Consider the following 18,612-nt stretch of genomic DNA (forward strand, 5'->3'; position numbering starts at 1 on the left):
TTTCATCCATTTTGGGTTGGGGTATTAGTGCCAGTATCTTGCGTGGGTGCCACTATAAGCCAAGAATTACCTTCAGTAGAGACTCTGGAGCATCACATTCTTAGTATTCAAAACATTCTTATCCCGCTCAATCACATTCACTCACTCATTCACATGGACTAATTTGTTCTCAATTCATTCATTTGTATTCACTTGTACTCCTTTTCACTCATATATTTGCACGTGCTCATTTGCACTCACTCTTACACTCCTCCTTTCACACTTACTTGCACTCATGCATTCATATTGTTCCTCACACTTTTCCACTCTAACTTCTACTCCCGCTTACTCTAACATTGTCACTCGCTCTGACTCACTTCCTCACTTATACTCACTGCCAGTTTCATTCTTGCACTTTTACACTCCCTCATATTCATCCTTGCCCATTCATCCTCACTCCCACTCGGTCACTGACTTCTTCTCCTCTATATGCACCCAGTCTGTCATTCTCACTCACTATCTATCTTGGTCCCTTACTTCTACCAGCACATGCTCACACGGATATAAGCACGCTGTCTTTCATCTGCAAGGGTGAATGCAGCATACATTGAAAATCTTTTGTTGGCAGCCAACGTAATTATTATTATTATTATTATTATTTTTTAAGTCTAGCTCCGTACCCTGGTGCTCGATTTGTTACACTAATATTGAGCACTGTGTGTATGATGTTTCCCTTGCAAGCTGACCGTTTTTCCAGTAGTTGGTATGGAACACCGCCTGCCACATAAAATATCCAGGCTAAAGCTAATATTTACTTAGTAGTATAAACAAACTAAATCTTTATTGCTCTGAACTTTTCAATTCACAGGAACAATTACCACGGAGACTCCTGCTGTACCACAGCTGTTTACTTCAGTACCTCTTAAGAGCAAGTACAAGTGCAACCATCCAGATTCGATCAAAGTGGATAATGTTGTTCAGATATATTGGAATGTTATCCTCCAGGCCTACATTGAAAATGGCACAATAGGAGAGAATGGTAAGGATGCACCCCAAACATCATCCAGTTTAATAATGTAAATTCTGTAAGTTTTCTCCATACTGTCTTATTGTAATCCTCTGTCTCTAGTGTAATCTCTTGCTGGAATCTTGTGCACATTTTTGTTCTGTCACACCCTGTTGTCTTGCTATGACACATTTCCCACCCCCTTATTTCAGTGTTCGGAGCTGGAAAAGGGCAAACTGCTTCCCTGATCTAGCACAGCCTAATGGCATTATTTATAGATATTCGCAAATTAAGTAAGGCTGAGGCAAGAGATTAGAAAGGGCCAGAAAGCCTCAGGGTACATCCACAAAGCATCATGCAGCCAACCACTGCATTGTTGTTGGGTTAGGCCTGCTTCCAGGACTGCACAGCCCACTCCAGTAAACTTTCTGCGGTCACATCTGCTGCTCTTCTCTGAAGCGGTAGACTGTCAGTGAGAAGGAATGGATGAAACCATTAGGAAAGACCGTTTTCTGCACATTGGCCACGAAAGCTCCCACTTTCTATCAGTGCTTGTCTTAGTTTCCCAGATGAACAATTGGAAGGTGGATTTTAGCCGAGAAGGAGAGGGCATGTGATTTCTGGTTACGAGGTAGTGCTTGGGGTTCTCCTGTGTGTGATGTGGCCTCTCCTAGAGGAGGCTGTAGTGTGTATATATAGTAGTGGCTGTTTGCCTGCTTTAAGGCTGTTTGCAGACCTGCAGAGTTCTGACTTGCCATTCATCCTGGCTTTCTATGCCTTTGTGTGTCCATGTTTAGTCTGGCCAAGGGGACGCGTGGGCTTGCAGCACTCTGGTTTCATTGGCTTCTAAAGGGTTTTCAAATGTTTTGTTTTCCCGGTGACACTTAGCCTACTTTGTCCCAAAACCACTTTCTTCCTTCTGTATGGAGTTGCAAGAAATACATCCAGGCCCTATTTCCATGTTATGTATCCTTTTGGTTGTCTTGGCCTGACTGCCTTTACTTGGATACTTGCCTGGCTCCTTATCAGTCGTGTCTACATCTCTTCCCTCTTCAGTAGCATTTCCTTCTGCCTCTTCTCCAACCTGTTTGGAATGAAATATAATCTTCATTTCCATTCTTTATGAAATTCCAGGGTACCTTGCTATTATCCTCCGTATGGTAAATAACTTTTTCCTGTTGAATACACCTTAAACCAGAGAGCATGTTGTGGGCTGTTAATGATTTTCAACCGATATCATGGGGGCCAGTTGGTTCCAGCAACACTAATAACATTTATCAATTAAAGTAGGTTTAAAACCTCTGAAATTGAGACCTGGTCACGGTAATAAAGTCCTGATGAGGGACTCGGCAAGCAAATGCCTCCTTTTTTTTTTTTTTTTTTTTTTTTTTTTTTTTGTATGGGCACACCTAAAGTTTGAGTATTGCTGATAGTTTTCCCATTATTGAAGTGCACTAAGGCCTGCTAGCTACACGTCTGTGCCAGTGCCCTGACCCTTAAACATGAATGTTTGATTGGCCTACATCCAATTGGCATAAGCTAACTTATTTATATTTCCCCAGTATATGGTTCTAGGGCTACACAGGGCCTGTAAGTTAGTGTCTTCCCTTGTAAACTGCAGCACTTATTGTGCCATCATGCCAGGACAAGGTAAAACCAGTCTCCCGGACTGCCACTGCATACTGGTAGAGCAGTTTAAAACTTAACTCGACTTTGCACTTAAAGCAATAGTAAAGCCCAGTCCCTGCTCTTTAATATGTAAAGGTCACCTCATTGCAGGCCAATGAAGGCCTAAGATAGGATGCAGCATTTTAAAAAGTAAAACGTGTTTTTTTACGTGTTCTGACAGTAAAAACTTGCAATTGTTGTTACTGTGAGGCTGGTAGCCTCATTGGTGAGAACAGTTACACGCTGACAACTCAGTTGTGCTAACATCTGAATGTGATTACCAAAGCTGGCACTTATTGTAACAAGTTGTTTGATACCTTTAAGACTGATTAGATGCCCAAGTGTAGGAAGTTGGCTCTGTATGTGCTATTTCAAAGTAAGGAATAGCATGCACAGAGTCCAAGGGTTCCCCTTAGAGGTAAAATAGTGGTAAAAAGAGATAATACTAATGCTCTATTTTGTGGTAGTGTGGTCGAGCAGTAGGCTTATCCAAGGAGTAGTGTTAAGCATTTGTTGTACATACACATAGACAATAAATGAGGTACACACACTCAGAGACAAATCCAGCCAATAGGTTTTTGTATAGAAAAATATCTTTTCTTAGTTTATTTCAAGAACCACAGGTTCAAATTCTACATGTAATATCTCATTCGAAAGGTATTGCAGGTAAGTACTTTAGGAACTTCAAATCATCAAAATTGCATGTATACTTTTCAAGTTATTCACAAATAGCTGTTTTATAAGTGGACACTTAGTGCAATTTTCACAGTTCCTAGGGGAGGTAAGTTTTGGTTAGTTTTACCAGGTAAGTACGACACTTACAGGGTTCAGTTCTTGGTCCAAGGTAGCCCACCGTTGGGGGTTCAGAGCAGCCCCAAAGTCACCACACCAGCAGCTCAGGGCCGGTCAGGTGCAGAGTTCAAAGTGGTGCCCAAAACACATAGGCTAGAATGGAGAGAAGGGGGTGCCCCGGTTCCGGTCTGCTTGCAGGTAAGTACCCGCGTCTTCGGAGGGCAGACCAGGGGGGTTTTGTAGGGCACCGGGGGGGACACAAGCCCACACAGAAATTTCACCCTCAGCGGCGCGGGGGCGGCCGGGTGCAGTGTAGAAACAAGCGTTGGGTTTCCAATGTTAGTCTATGAGAGATCTCGGGATCTCTTCAGCGCTGCAGGCAGGCAAGGGGGGGATTCCTCGGGGAAACCTCCATTTGGACAAGGGAGAGGGACTCCTGGGGGTCACTTCTCCAGTGAAAGTCCGGTCCTTCAGGTCCTGGGGGCTGCGGGTGCAGGGTCTCTCCCAGGTGTCGGGACTTTGGATTCAAAGAGTCGCGGTCAGGGGAAGCCTCGGGATTCCCTCTGCAGGCGGCGCTGTGGGGGCTCAGGGGGGACAGGTTTTGGTACTCACAGTATCAGAGTAGTCCTGGGGTCCCTCCTGAGGTGTCGGATCTCCACCAGCCGAGTCGGGGTCGCCGGGTGCAGTGTGGCAAGTCTCACGCTTCTTGCGGGGAGCTTGCAGGGTTCTTTAAAGCTGCTGGAAACAAAGTTGCAGCTTTTCTTGGAGCAGGTCCGCTGTCACTGGAGTTTCTTGTCTTTTCGAAGCAGGGGCAGTCCTCAGAGGATGTCGAGGTCGCTGGTCCCTTTGGAAGGCGTCGCTGGAGCAGGATCTTTGGAAGGCAGGAGACAGGCCGGTGAGTTTCTGGAGCCAAGGCAGTTGTCGTCTTCTGGTCTTCCGCTGCAGGGGTTTTCAGCTAGGCAGTCCTTCTTCTTGTAGTTGCAGGAATCTAATTTTCTAGGGTTCAGGGTAGCCCTTAAATACTAAATGTAAGGGCGTGTTTAGGTCTGGGGGGTTAGTAGCCAATGGCTACTAGCCCTGAGGGTGGGTACACCCTCTTTGTGCCTCCTCCCAAGGGGAGGGGGTCACAATCCTAACCCTATTGGGGGAATCCTCCATCTGCAAGATGGAGGATTTCTAAAAGTCAGAGTCACCTCAGCTCAGGACACCTTAGGGGCTGTCCTGACTGGCCAGTGACTCCTCCTTGTTTTTCTCATTATTTTCTCTGGCCTTGCCGCCAAAAGTGGGGCCTGGCCGGAGGGGGCGGGCAACTCCACTAGCTGGAGTGTCCTGCTGGGTTGGCACAAAGGAGGTGAGCCTTTGAGGCTCACCGCCAGGTGTGACAATTCCTGCCTGGGAGAGGTGTTAGCATCTCCACCCAGTGCAGGCTTTGTTACTGGCCTCAGAGTGACAAAGGCACTCTCCCCATGGGGCCAGCAACATGTCTCGGTTTGTGGCAGGCTGCTGGAACCAGTCAGCCTACACAGATAGTCGGTTAAGTTTCAGGGGGCACCTCTAAGGTGCCCTCTGTGGTGTATTTTACAATCAAATGTACACTGGCATCAGTGTGCATTTATTGTGCTGAGAAGTTTGATACCAAACTTCCCAGTTTTCAGTGTAGCCATTATGGTGCTGTGGAGTTCGTGTTTGACAAACTCCCAGACCATATACTCTTATGGCTACCCTGCACTTACAGTGTCTAAGGTTTTGTTTAGACACTGTAGGGGTACCATGCTCATGCACTGGTACCCTCACCTATGGTATAGTGCACCCTGCCTTAGGGCTGTAAGGCCTGCTAGAGGGGTGTCTTACCTATACTGCATAGGCAGTGAGAGGCTGGCATGGCACCCTGAGGGGAGTGCCATGTCGACTTACTCGTTTTGTTCTCACTAGCACACACAAGCTGGCAAGCAGTGTGTCTGTGCTGAGTGAGAGGTCTCCAGGGTGGCATAAGACATGCTGCAGCCCTTAGAGACCTTCCTTGGCATCAGGGCCCTTGGTACTAGAAGTACCAGTTACAAGGGACTTATCTGGATGTCAGGGTCTGCCAATTGTGGATACAAAAGTACAGGTTAGGGAAAGAACACTGGTGCTGGGGCCTGGTTAGCAGGCCTCAGCACACTTTCAATTGTAAACATAGCATCAGCAAAGGCAAAAAGTCAGGGGGCAACCATGCCAAGGAGGCATTTCCTTACACCAAGTCAAAGTTAATGACACTTGTTGCAATGTGTGACTTTTAGAAAGTTGGGACACAGTTGCCCACATTTTCTAGTGGTCATTGATAATGGTGCTGAGACGTCCTGCTGGCCACCTAGGGAGACGAGTCAACGGCTCCAAGGACAGATGACACTAGAGGCCTGCCACTGGAGGAGGTGTTACCTCCTCCTGGAAGGAAGCCACATGGGGTGTTGGCCCAAAAGGCAAGCTTCAAAGGGGACACCCCCTTTGAATGGCAAATGGTTACCGCTCTTGAGAGGGGCCACTATTTTCTTGGCAGACAGGTTGACGCCTGGGACACAGGGAAAATGGTTGTCAAACTGTTTTTTCCATTGGTATGTAGCCCCCAGGTAGCCCCACCTCGGGAAGGCACAGGAGCTCCACACACCAGTAGAAGGGTTCGGCCATCTTGGGAGTGGACAGAATGGAGTACTCTGGAATAGCTAGATGCCACACTCAACAGAAAGTTGTCCTCTGGCAGGTGGGAACCAAGTAGCCCATTAGCTAGTAACCGCGTCCTCCCCAAAGGGCACTTTCTGGGCATAAGTCACATCCACAACTCTGATCTCATTTGGCATGGAGAAGAGAACCAAAAAGACTTTTGTGCTCTCCATGGCACCGACAAAGCTGCACTGAAGCTTGACTGCTCCTGCTGCTCCTTGGGCTAGCGGCAATCGGATTATCTCTGCGGTGTCATGCTCATAGAGGAGTATTCCCTGAGCCCAGCCAGAAGCTGAGACTCCAAGAGCCAGTTGCCTGACTTCCTGTTCTGAGCAGAGGGCCATAAAAGCTTGGGAAGTCTAAGTTAGTAGCTCAGATCACTGAATCGTGGCTCCTCATTGCAAGACAGCCTAGGAAATTGAGTCCTGTTTATCAAAAGTTGTACCGGAGACCAGAGCTGTCGGAGTGCAATTTCTTCACCCAGACGAAAATCTATATATAGGCAAACAGAGTTATTGCTGTTTTCGTTCTGCCTACAGTCCACTGGTGACTGGACTCTTGCTGGAATTAACAGTTTGGATGTAAACTCCTGTGGCAAAAGTTGCCCCATCTGGACTGAGGAGTAGCCCCAGGAAGTCCCCCTCAGCCCCCCTCCAAAATCAACCGCACAGCGTCTTCAGCAGCCTGTATCATTAGAAGTCTGTAGAAGTCAGTGGGAAGATACCACTGGAACTGGAGACTGCTTTGCTGCCAAGGTAATTGTCTTGTTGGATCTTGTTGGTCCCCCTCATTGGATCCCTGCTGGAGTTAGTTGCCCAAAGTACCTCGAAGTAACTGCATTCATCCTTGATGTCATTTTCTTTAATGTTTTGAAGTGTCCAATTCTTTTAATTTGCAATTGCTTGTTGGAAGTTCAGTGTAAAGTCTTGATACTTCGCTTCTTTAAAGTTGCATCTCTGGAACCCTCTGTGGATCTTTTTCGTTTTTGTTCTTCATAAATTAATATTTTTTAATTTTTATAAATTGGTGTCCTGTTTCTTTCTGTGATTGTGGTGGTGGTTTAAATCCTTTGCACTTGTTCGTTTTTGAATCCCTCCGAGTTACACAAGGTTGACCTAAGGTTTGACAGAGTGACTGGTCCTAGAGGGCTAGTAGTGTAATGAACTGTGAAGTCTCATAATCAGACTTCAGTAGCAAAAAGGAAGATAAGGTTTGGCTTTTATCAGGCATGAGACTGAATTGATAGTGAGCAATGGGGTGTCGATTTGACACCCTAGAATCTCAAGAATTCAGTCTGTGCACCCAGGACATGAAACATCATTCTCGTACTCATTAGGATGACCCCCGACAATTATCCAATTTAGACAGCATATATCACTATATACAGTAACAGAATCCACATCTTCTCTAAGAAACCAGCTACCACTCCATTCACTGACTGTAAGCTTTACCTTTGTGTACAGTGTTCTGCTGCCTTATCTTGGTTTTGCGTTACATAATCCTATATGCAGAAAAGAAGGCAATAAAGATAATTGGGGATTAGCAATGCACTAGTGTATGGCACATACCCTGATGGTGGACTGGCTGAAAGGCCTAATTGTTAAAAACATGCAGTTTTGTATGCCGTACTTCACCTTCCAACCTCTAAACCCAGGTATATATGTGCACCACGTACAGCTTACAGTGGCTCAAACAGTGAGCCTGGGGTCTTCGATAGTGGCTGCGGACTTACCTTTTGCCCAAAGTTAGCTATCTCTTTAGCCTGAGATGGACACGACGGGAGAGCTGTATACCATATTGTTTCAAATTAAAGCCGTAGGTGGTAAAGGCTACCTAATGTATATACCCATATGCACATCTTGTCTGCATTGTTATACGTTCTAAATAAAGTAACCAATCTAAAAAAAAAAATGCTTTTAAAAATGGAATGCAAGTGGCAAAGAGGTCAAAAGCTCAAACCATTGTTTCTAGAACTGTATAGTGAATCTCTTGGTCAAAAGGGCATTCCTTACTGCAAACCAGGCATGCATTTCAGCTAGTGATCAGATTAGACAGTGACACTCTAGAATCCTCATTGATACAAGCCAGGGCAACACCCTGAAGCCATCTTAACCTGATTTGTGACAGCACTCGCCATTAAGTGACTGAATAAAAATTAGCAAATATTTTCAGGCCTGCACCCTCTTGAAATGCAACAACTTCTGTCATGTGAATGTTAACCTTGTTGTGTGAAGTAGGAGCCTCTGCTAAACCTTGCTAACGTTCCGTCCTCCCATCTAACTTTCCTGTGCCTCCTAACCCTTCTGCTTACCACTAAAGTTTTTTTCCTTTCCTGATTTTTCCAGGAAGGAAACGGGTAACTGTTCCTCTCGCCCTGTGTCTTTGGGTCATTGGTACACTCAAGGTTTCATGCACAGCCAACCTAGCTTCCAGTCAGTTTAATTGCTGTACGATATATAAAAATGCTAGTTTCACAGACAGTGCTCATTTTTGGGACGCAGTCAAAATTACTGGTAAAGAATTCCATAAATGAACTATACAGATGTTTTAATGAACTCTTCAGACAACTCTTCTGTGCTCCTTCAGTGGTAACCCAAGTAAATAATCAGAAAAAATAATACTGAAGTCAGTAACTATGCTTGAGAGTCTTCTAGATGCTAACCAGAAATTAATGCAGGAAAAGTAGACTGTGTATGTATTTTGAGTCACACACCTGATGCCTTGATTGACCAGATGTGAAGGCTTCCAGGCCCACTCTAGCTTTTCTTGGATTCCAATCCATGACCTAGCATCATTGTATTCAGGTTCATACAGGCAGGTGTGAAGCCTTCTCAAAGGGCTTTTAATGTTGTAGTGGACCCCTTGAAACGTGTATGTTCTGACTTCACAGATCCGACATAGGTTTTGGTGGCAATTTCTTAGTATTGCTTTGAGCTGCAGCCATAATTCAAATATATCAAGTAGGCTAATGTGATTTTCACTGGGAGACCAATCACCTAACCTCTGCTCTGCCCAGTGCGGTTCCAAGTCTGAATACTTGTGGCAAACTACACTTGGAGTGAAGAATCATTACCGTTCATGTCCTCAATCTCCTCCTGCCGTGTCGCCTAAATTATTCCTTCCCTCAAAATATCAGTACTTTCTTTGTAACATTTACTTAGAAGTTAATGGCACTGATTGAGAAACTACAATTGCTGAAGAGAAACATATCTGCCTCTATCACTATCCATAGTGGCATGAATCATACTAACAGCCCGTTACGAAAACCAAATTACTGAAGCCGTCTTCTTACTGTGCACCTCACTAATCCTTTTTCCATTCGATAAAATACACTACCACCTAGATATAGTTTTTCATGTATTCTCAACTCACTCCTCACCTGCCCCTATTTCTTAAGTTGCCAGACTATTGGCCTATGTGTCCTGAAATAATGCCGGTGTTTCATAAACTAATCAGTAAGGATGGGTCCCCTTTTTTTCCTAGCCAGAGCACCTCGTATTACACCAACCTACCCTTTATCCTAATTCTGGTTGTCTGTTTTCAAGCACTCTTGTTATAGTTCAGTTGAATGTACTTTTCTCTACTCTTGACCCTGGAACATGCGTGCATGTCCCCTGCAGTGACCCATTTCCCTGCCTATCTTCAGAAGTTTTCAGACACCTGTTTGAATGCAGAAAACCATACACGCCTCCTTAGTGTCATGTCCCTCACAGATGCTGATGTGTAGATTTGGCTTGTTCTGTTCTGCTATTGTGTTCTTCGGCTGTTAGCATCCAGGACGTTTCTTAATGCATTTTTTTGTGCTTATTAGGCCTGGTTTCAATTATAATTATCCTGGTGTAGTTTCAGGAATTTTGTGCAATACTTAAGTAAAGTTCCTGAAATTATGCCATTACCCCACTTCGCATATTTACACGCAATTCATGGTAAATGTTTACTGTGAACGAACTGTAATAGAATACGAGTGGCTGTTAGCATTGTTTTTTGTTTGCACTTTTTTTCTTTTTAACATGAAGTTCTTTCTTGCGTCACAAATTGACACAAGTTCACATTTTGCCCTGACATTTTGCGTTCAAATTTCACCCTTTTTGAAAAAGAAAAAAAAATACGCCAGTTCTGAACACTTAAGATTATCTGCATATTGACAGTATTTTAAAAAAATGCTGTACTTGTAACGAGTCAAAGCACTATAAACTATTCATTTTAGAATTTTGGGTTTGTGACCTGTTTCAAAAGAAATACAAGTAGGTACTGCTAGCTTGACTTTATTATGTAACATTATTGGGATATTGATATGTTCGACTCATGCATATCTTAACACGGAATATGCTATTGATTTGCATAGCTTATTTTAGAATGTTTGTAATGCTACATTTTTAATTTTAGTTACGGAATGTGATGCTGATATAACTACAACAGCAGCACCTGAAACTACTACTCCTGCATCTACCCCAGCTCCTACAAAACCAACTCCAAGTAAACCATCCACTGGAACATACTCTGTAAAGAAAGGAAATGAAACTTGCCTTCTGGCAACCATGGGGCTTCAACTGAATGTTTCTCAGGTATGTTTATGGCTGGTTAGAATTACTAAGTGCACTTTACCAGATTTGGTCATTTATGTATTTTAATTAATTTGTGTTGTCTGTGGCATAAAATGGGTAGCAGTGGTTATTGTAGTGTGGGGACTCTTGTCCTGATACGGAACAATTAGTGATGTATCAAGTGCGGGGGGGTGGAAGGAGAATTGGATTTGGATTTTCTTTGTAGTGTTTCAAAGGAACTAGGAAGGGTTGTTTAAGGATTAATGAGGTGCTTCTAGTAGAGGATGACTTAGTTTGTTCATAATTTGTAGGTGTTATGGTAGAAGCTAGGGAATACCCTTTGTTCAACCAGATGCCTCAAATTAAATGGAAAAGGATCAGACGTGGACTAGTCGTCTTCGTGGAGATGGGACATGGCTTTCTTTAGTAGTAAATGCTAGGTGTGTGTGCTTTTTTTTTTTTTGTGTGTTATTTGTGAAGGAATTGCGTGTTAAAGTTTAGGTATGGTATGTAATTCTGTATGGCAGGTCTTTAGTTGTTCAATGTTGGAAGTTGAGAATTTAATATAGTCTTGGGTATCATCCACATACTGATGTTGGTATTGTTTTAAGGGTTATTTAGGGTTTCATGTATGGTAAGAAGAAAGTGCAAGAGTATCTATACTGCCTCTCTGTGGGTAACCAGTTACTCCATGACCTTTGAGGTGCGCATCTCAGTCAGTTATATTTGGTTAAATGGACTGTGGAAGGGAAGAAACGGTTTGAGACCTTAATTGGGTTGAGGGGTTCTATTACTTCCTCCTATTGCTTTTGATAACCAGTTACATCCTGCTACTTGCTTTGCTTTATCAGTCCTCAGCAAGACTGTGGGCATCATGAAGGGCATCAGAATTCTACTCTGTAGAGTGCGCTATGGAAGTGACCTCCCCAGGAGTCCCTATTTTTTTTATCATTATGTTTTTGTTTGAGCATACATATTGCATATTTGCCAATCTAATACAAAGCACTTATCGTGTATAAAAATAAATGAAAGTAGAAAAATCAGCTTTCAATTATTTTCCGTTGAAATTGAAACCGGTCTAACAAAGTGAACTATTGGTAATAATGAAAGTAGAACTACTGAGAGGAGAAAAAAATGAATCAAAATACAGGACAAATCTTTTCAATACATATTTTAGGAGAGTAGTCGGAGGGGGTAGCCTTCAAGGTTACAATAAGCATCCACAAACTAAGTGGAGAAAAATCACATTATGTTCTAAGATCGCATATAATTGTATTTGATTTGCAGTGCAACTTGATTACAGGAACGGTTATTTTCCCAGATTCTTTGATGGCTACCTGATTGAAACTGTTGTCTGCCTGTGAGTCTGCAGTTACTAGGCTTCATAGACCTGCACCCTGCAATGCAGGTTTTTCGTAGGCTTGAGAGACATTTAAATTATGCTGATTTGTAATTTTTCATAACATTTCGCAGGCGAAATCCTCAAATTAATATATTAAACCATATTGCATAGTTACCACTTGCAGTAAATGTATACAACGAATGCATGGAACAACAAAAAGCGATCAGTTGTTCGCTGAGCTTTTAACTGCGGCGTCAGGCTAAAATTTGATGCAAAGACTCATTTTGTGCTAAAAGCGCAAAATGACAGATTAGCATTTTACTTAATTTAGCAGATTTGTTACTTAATTTCATGTAACCACGCCAACACATTTTACACACCCCTAGTTTTTCTCTCTAGGTATGCAGACCTGGAAAGTCACGTTTCTTTCAGTAAGGCAATTAATTTTTGACCGATTCCCCTGGTTCGGAAATCCAAAAGTATTTATTTTTAGTTCAAATCTTTGTAATAACTTTTGGTCGATCGAAATAATGGACTGTCCCAACCCCTTATGTGGGGGCGTGTTGCAATAGTTGATGTGCTACAGGCGAGTACATAGAAGCTGACAGAGCAATCATGAAGAAAAGACCTGTGCGAATTTCTCTAGTACATACTTCTAACCTATCTATCCTAGAATGAAGCGTGCCCTCTGCTAACCCAAACTGTAGAGGGCAGTCCTGCCCTAATATAGTCTACCCTGAAAAATTAAGCGTACTCTTCCCTTCCCAGAGTAGGACCATTGCCTGTGTGTTGCAGCTCAGTTTGTACATGGGTCGGGGTCATTGATAAGTCAAGAAGCTCACATGAAGGACGATTTAGCCCATCAAAACTGGAGTTGTGTGGCCAGCATGGCTTTGTCTCCCACACTGAGCTTAAGGTTGAACTCCCGATTTGTTGAAATTAACCTTGTAGCCCGAGGCTGCCTCAAACTGTTGTAAGGTCCCCAACTGAGGTAAGGACGTATTTGGAGAACCTAGAGTGAGAAGGACATAGTTGCGTAAAGTGAGATCTTATGTTCTTGTGGCCCAATTTGTATGCCTGTCACTGCTTGAGACTACCAAATCAGACCGGTTTAAGGCTCTATGGAAAGTGCAAATCAGAGGGGAGAGCAGACATTCTTGTCTGGTACCCTTGGAGAGGGAGAATGGTGACGAAAGGTGGCTGTCAAAGGTACTTTTGGCTAAGGGATGGGACGGAATAACTCTAAGGCCACCTTCAGAAATAGGGGCCTATGGCCCGTCTTGCAGAGGGAGATGCACAAAAAGTCCAATCCACCCTTTCAAAGACCATCTCTGATTCGAAGGAGAGGAATACTATGGGGATAGCTTGAGAGATGGTTTCTCTGTCAAATGGATGGCCACATGGGGATTATCATGCACCTGGAGGCCGTGAATAAGCCACTCTGGTTGGGGTGGACCAGAGTGGGCAGTACTATATTCAGGCAAGTGGCTGAGTATTTTCGTAAATAATTTGGCATCCAGATTAAGCAGGGCTATTGGTTGATAAAACGCTCCTCTTTTGGGGAGGAGGGGAAGATAGGGTGCTTGTTGGGTTTGGCTATAACCACGACTGTCCCCTCCCCCTTCGTTCTTGTTGCCTTGTTGAAGGTCGTGCAGTAATGAAACCGGTCTACCAGTTTCAGGGTGAGTTGAGCTGCAAATGTTTTTATTTAAAAAAATAAAATAAAAAAATGAAAAAGCTGAGGTCATTGGGGCCTGCAGTTTTAAGCTTCAGAGATTGGATGGCGAGGTGAATTTTCTCCAGCATAATGTGGCCTTTCAAAGATTCTTGTTGAGTGTTTGAGCGTGTGGGAAGATGGATTCGGTCCAGGATTTCAATCCTGTGCATGGATGGGGAAGGCTCGCCTTAGTATAGCGCTTCCTGTTTATGCAAGTGAAGGAGAGTGTTCAATCTAAATTGTATAGTACATTTTAAGCTGGTCTCACGCAGACGCCAAGGCATATGTATTGCAGCTTGAAAGGGTGTAGTGTGGTCTGCTTCCTGTCTCTGTATCTCACTTGCCAATTGCTGGCTCTCCAGCTTATGGACCCTGGCTTGCTCTAGAGCCACTTTATTATGGTTGCAGTGGTCAACCGCCTTAAAGGCATCCTAGACTTTGGGAATCTGTACTGCTCCACCTTGTTTAGCCCCAAGTATTCATCATTCCTTTTTACGATGTCCTGGCAGATAACTGGTTCTGTCAACAGGGAGGGATGCAGCTGCCAAAAACCCAACACATGTGCAGGCCTAATTCTAACTTGGCCAGAACCAACAGTATGGTTCGAAATCAGAAACACAGATGGGATTAATCTCTGCTTTCAGGAAAACGACCAGTGGTTGCTCACTAAAATATAGCCAATGTGGGATTGTTTAGCATGCACATGGGAGTAGAACGTGTACCTCTTAACCATCATCAAGTTTGCGTCTGGCATCCTTTAATCCCATAATCTCCCAAGTTTCTTTACTTGTTTAGAAAAGGCCCCTGTGTGTTCTCCCACTTCCCTTCCTATCCCTGGTCGGATCATCCACTTGGTTAATGTCCCCAGAGAGGATGTCTCCCTTAACTTCCTTCAATGTATTTAGGAAGCTTAGGAGAAAGCAGTCTTGGGATGTGTTAAGCACATATACTGTGACAGTGGTGATGGGCTGTCCATATAGAGTCCCTTTCAGTATAGATATACCTGCATCTGTCAACCTTGTGGAGCATAGCAATAGGGGCAGGTTGCAGTGGGGAAGGATGGCAACTCTTTGCTGTTTGGTAGTAGCTGAGTAGTATGCTTTGGGAAAGCCTGGATGTTTGGTTCCCCTGGTCCTTACTTAGGAGGTGAGTCTCCTGAAGACAATGTCCAGATTGCCATCAGACACTTCTCCAATTTGCACCTCGTGCATTAGGAGAGTTGAGGCCTTTAGCGTGAAGTGTGTTGATGCCAGTGGGACCTACCTGAGGAGGGTCTGCCCTCAGGGCTGTATCAAGGTAACCTCCTCTTGGTCCTCACAGGCCACACCAATGCCCGGACAGGCTACTTCATGACCAGGAACCCCCCCCCCCCCCTTAAACTCATGACAGGTATGTCTCTTCGTTGCCTATATTATGCATGGAATCAGAGGGGATAGGAGATGGGTGTATAGTCTTCAAAACCACCTCCAGAGGACAGGCGGGTTCGAGAGCTATTCTTGGTCCCCCGGGCCAGTCGGTACTCCAGTCGGGCTGCATGAGTGACTTCGGTCGTCCCAAATCGTGAACCTCTGGTGAGGGCCTGCTTTAAAGATTTACCCGAACACTATCCAGCAGACCACCTCAATGACGACATGCATTGGAAGGCTCGTTTCTCTGGACGTCTACGGTTCTCCCCTCAGCAAGTAATCTCCAACTGAATATCCAGTACAGCTACAGCTCCATGGAACTCAGACGGTATAGCGCTTGACGTAAATTTCAAAAGAAAGGCCAGAGGGGTAGTGATAGGGGAAACTCTGCTCTGTGTTGCAGCGCAGGCTGGGAGATGTCTTGGTAAATGGTACATGGATAGTCTTTAAACGTCTCCTCTCCCTTTTTTTTCCTGTCTTGTAGAAAGACCACATCTTTCTCAGAGTAGTAGTGGAAATTGACAAAGATGGCTAGTGGTACCTTCTGGGACTGCCATTAGGGGCCAGCAAGGTAAACCCTGCTGAGGTGGACTTCCTGCTGGCCATTCCCTCAAGGTCGAAAGCATGCCCACCACACAGGCTGAAAGGTTTGCATTTTAGATCTCCTCGCTGAGGCATAAGTTCTCTTGTCTCGAACGATTCGCCAAGTCCTCCAGTTTCAGTGACTTCCCCGAGCCTTCTTTCAAACACTGAGCACCTCTGTTCTACCTACGCATGGGAGGTCGCAAAGGCCTCCACCGCTTCTCAGCATTAAGCGCACATTGGACACAGTCTGCTGCTGTAATGACATCTGCGATTTTCATTGACTATCATTCTTGATGTCTGTCAGACCCTGAGCCAGGATCTGTCCTAGCTCCTTCCTCTTTTCAGCGTTAGGGGTGCAGATGATGTCCAACAAGTGCTTAGGAGTGGGGCCTATCCAAGTAGGTGAAAAGATTGCAATGGGGTGAGTTATTTTTCTTGGTGCTCATAAGGGTGTATGCCCCCCCCCCCCCCCCCCCCCCCCCCTTGCCCTGACCAATCCGGGCTTTCCATCACCAAGCTGTGATATCCGGTGTCATTCACTGCACCCTGAGAGGCAGGCGGCTGGTGAACAGACAAAGCACCTCACCAGTCAACACTAAAATGGTGTTTGGAGGACCACCTCTGCCTCCCACCCTGAGGGCTTAGGATGTCAGCGCGGCCTATGGGAGTGATGGTGAACAGCATGTTACCGCTCCACCTTTTTGGCCATGCCCCCAGATTGAGGATTTTGACAAGCAGGTATGTGTTTCTGCCAGCCTGGCACTGAGGTCCATAAATGAAGTCTGTCTGGGCAATACACGCATGCCCTACAGGACCTTGCCAGTGAGATCTTGCTTGTGGTCCCAGGAGGACCTTGAGGCTTCTTGGACTCCGAAGATCCGTGATGGTTGGTACAAGTGTTGTGCTTGGCTGACCTGCCTAAATGATGTCAACTGGATTTTATAGTGATGTGGAGCATAGGCATCACTGATGGATCGGGCCCTTTGATGGAGCTTGCCTCTTTGGAGCGAAGGCAGACTCCATATGAATGATGTAAGGAAAGGAGGCCCATAGAACATTTCTTGGGGCTTTTGAACTCTGCAAAGCAGTTTCCCATAAGTTTTGGCAAATTTGGAGGAAACTCCAGATGGCTGCTCTATATGCAGTAAGAGCCTTCCCAGACAGTGAAGCAGCAGGCAGCCCAGTCCTTTCGGGGGTGCAGGCGCGGCAACAGCACACATCATAGGCAAGCAGGGGCATCAGTCAATCTTCTCGATGCCTCCTGCTATACTGGCCAACAAGAGTCTGGTCCAAAATGGCAACTGGTATAATACACAACTTTCTTGCCAAGTGACCACTGCAACACTTTTTTTTTTTTTTTTTTTTTTGTACGAGCCTTAAAATTGGAAATTTCCATATTGTTTCTACAATCGACTAAAATGACTGCTACAAATTAAACCGAGAATTCACAATGGTACAATCAGTCTATTTCGTTGCCTGACTTAAAATCTTTGTGAATACAAATGGAATTTGAGTATGACCAGTTGAAGCGAAAAGCTAATGTAAAAGCTGTGGAACACGTTGGTGGGTTACTAATTGCTAAATTAGCTTATTGTCAAATTCTGTACCACAGTCACTTGAATAGAATAATACTTATTGTTTTGAGCTCTGTGCTTTCACTATTGACTTTGGGAACCTTCCTATCTTGATTAAATCGTGCAGCAGTTGGAAGGAACCTGGCATCTTCTGAAGTAGTGCAGCTGGTCTTTCAAGGGTTCCCTTCCAATGTTTGTGATAAATCAACAAGCTGCTTAAATGTCTCGCATCCAACTGTGAGTGGAGGGATGGGTTTGGAGAGGGCACAGTTAAACCCTTCCTTCCTGGTTTGGGATCCATTATGTTTGACAGATTTCATATCTTTTCCCCTTCTCACCCAATATGTCTGCTGCACCAGGATAAATTTCGAAGGAGCACCTGTCCATCCTGCTGCAGAAGATGGATGTGTTCTGAAAGGCTACCATTCAACAGGTACCGAATTAAAAGAAAGGCAGGGTTGTAGTTTAGACAACTTCCTTGTCCTGAAAAGGATATTCTCAGACTTTGACCGCTGAACACCTACTTGCAACTGGACAAATTCGAAATGCTAATGTTGGCTCAAATCCTATCTTATCTGGGCCCAGCAGACTATGGTGTCCTTGAACCGGGACAGTTTGTATTTTCATGTACCTGTTCTGCAGGCACCAGGTGTTACATGTGATTCAAGGTTGACCAAGAACCATTTTCAATAAGCTGTGCTTCCCTCAACTTTGCTTCGCCCCTCGGGTGGTCACAAAAATGATGTCCATGGATGATGCCCATCTTGTGAGGCTGGGTGTTCATGTACCTAGGTGACTGGCTGCTGAAGGTGGGCTTGCAGTCCATTGTGGACCACCTCCATACAACACTATCTCTCCACATTGTTGGGGTTCACCGTAAATGAGCCCAAGTCTCACCTGATTTGCTCACAGATACTTACTTTCACTGGGGCAAAACTGTCTTCAGGTAGGGTTTATGCTTTTTTTTTTTTCCAATCCAGTTTAGGTTATTCAGTCCATGAACCTGATATTTCACGCTCTGTCCTGTGTCCTTGTGAGGTTAGCTGTGAGGCTTTTTAGCCTTATGCATGCTCCTTGTCTACTACACCAGGTGGCATGTGCATCGAGGCCACCTTTCCAGCACCATCCAGGTCTCTAGGGTGTCCCATGATCTAAAGTGGCAGGTGATTGAGCAATTTGTCTTGTTAGACCATTGTATCTCCCTAACTAGAACGGCCAGAGGTGATGTCTGCATTGCTGCTTGGTTGTAATGGGGGTGGAGGGGGGTGGTTGTCAGGGGTCATTTTGGGGAAGTGGAGATCA

The 18,612-nt window shown here is 44.7% G+C and overlaps 1 protein-coding gene across 2 annotated transcripts in view; it reads left to right on the top strand.

Annotated features, from left to right (window-relative positions):
- The window catches only part of LAMP2 (lysosomal associated membrane protein 2), a 255,206-nt gene that overhangs the window by 103,239 nt on the left and 133,355 nt on the right, over positions 1–18,612 (top strand). For both annotated transcript variants that reach the window (XM_069212088.1, XM_069212096.1), the window contains exons 4-5: positions 848–1,018; positions 10,529–10,707. In XM_069212088.1, coding sequence (XP_069068189.1) covers positions 848–1,018; positions 10,529–10,707 — 350 coding nt within the window. The remainder of the gene's footprint in view (positions 1–847; positions 1,019–10,528; positions 10,708–18,612) is intronic.

The sequence above is a fragment of the Pleurodeles waltl genome, chromosome 2_1 (genome assembly GCF_031143425.1).
Source record: "Pleurodeles waltl isolate 20211129_DDA chromosome 2_1, aPleWal1.hap1.20221129, whole genome shotgun sequence".
Lineage (NCBI taxonomy): Eukaryota > Metazoa > Chordata > Amphibia > Caudata > Salamandridae > Pleurodeles > Pleurodeles waltl.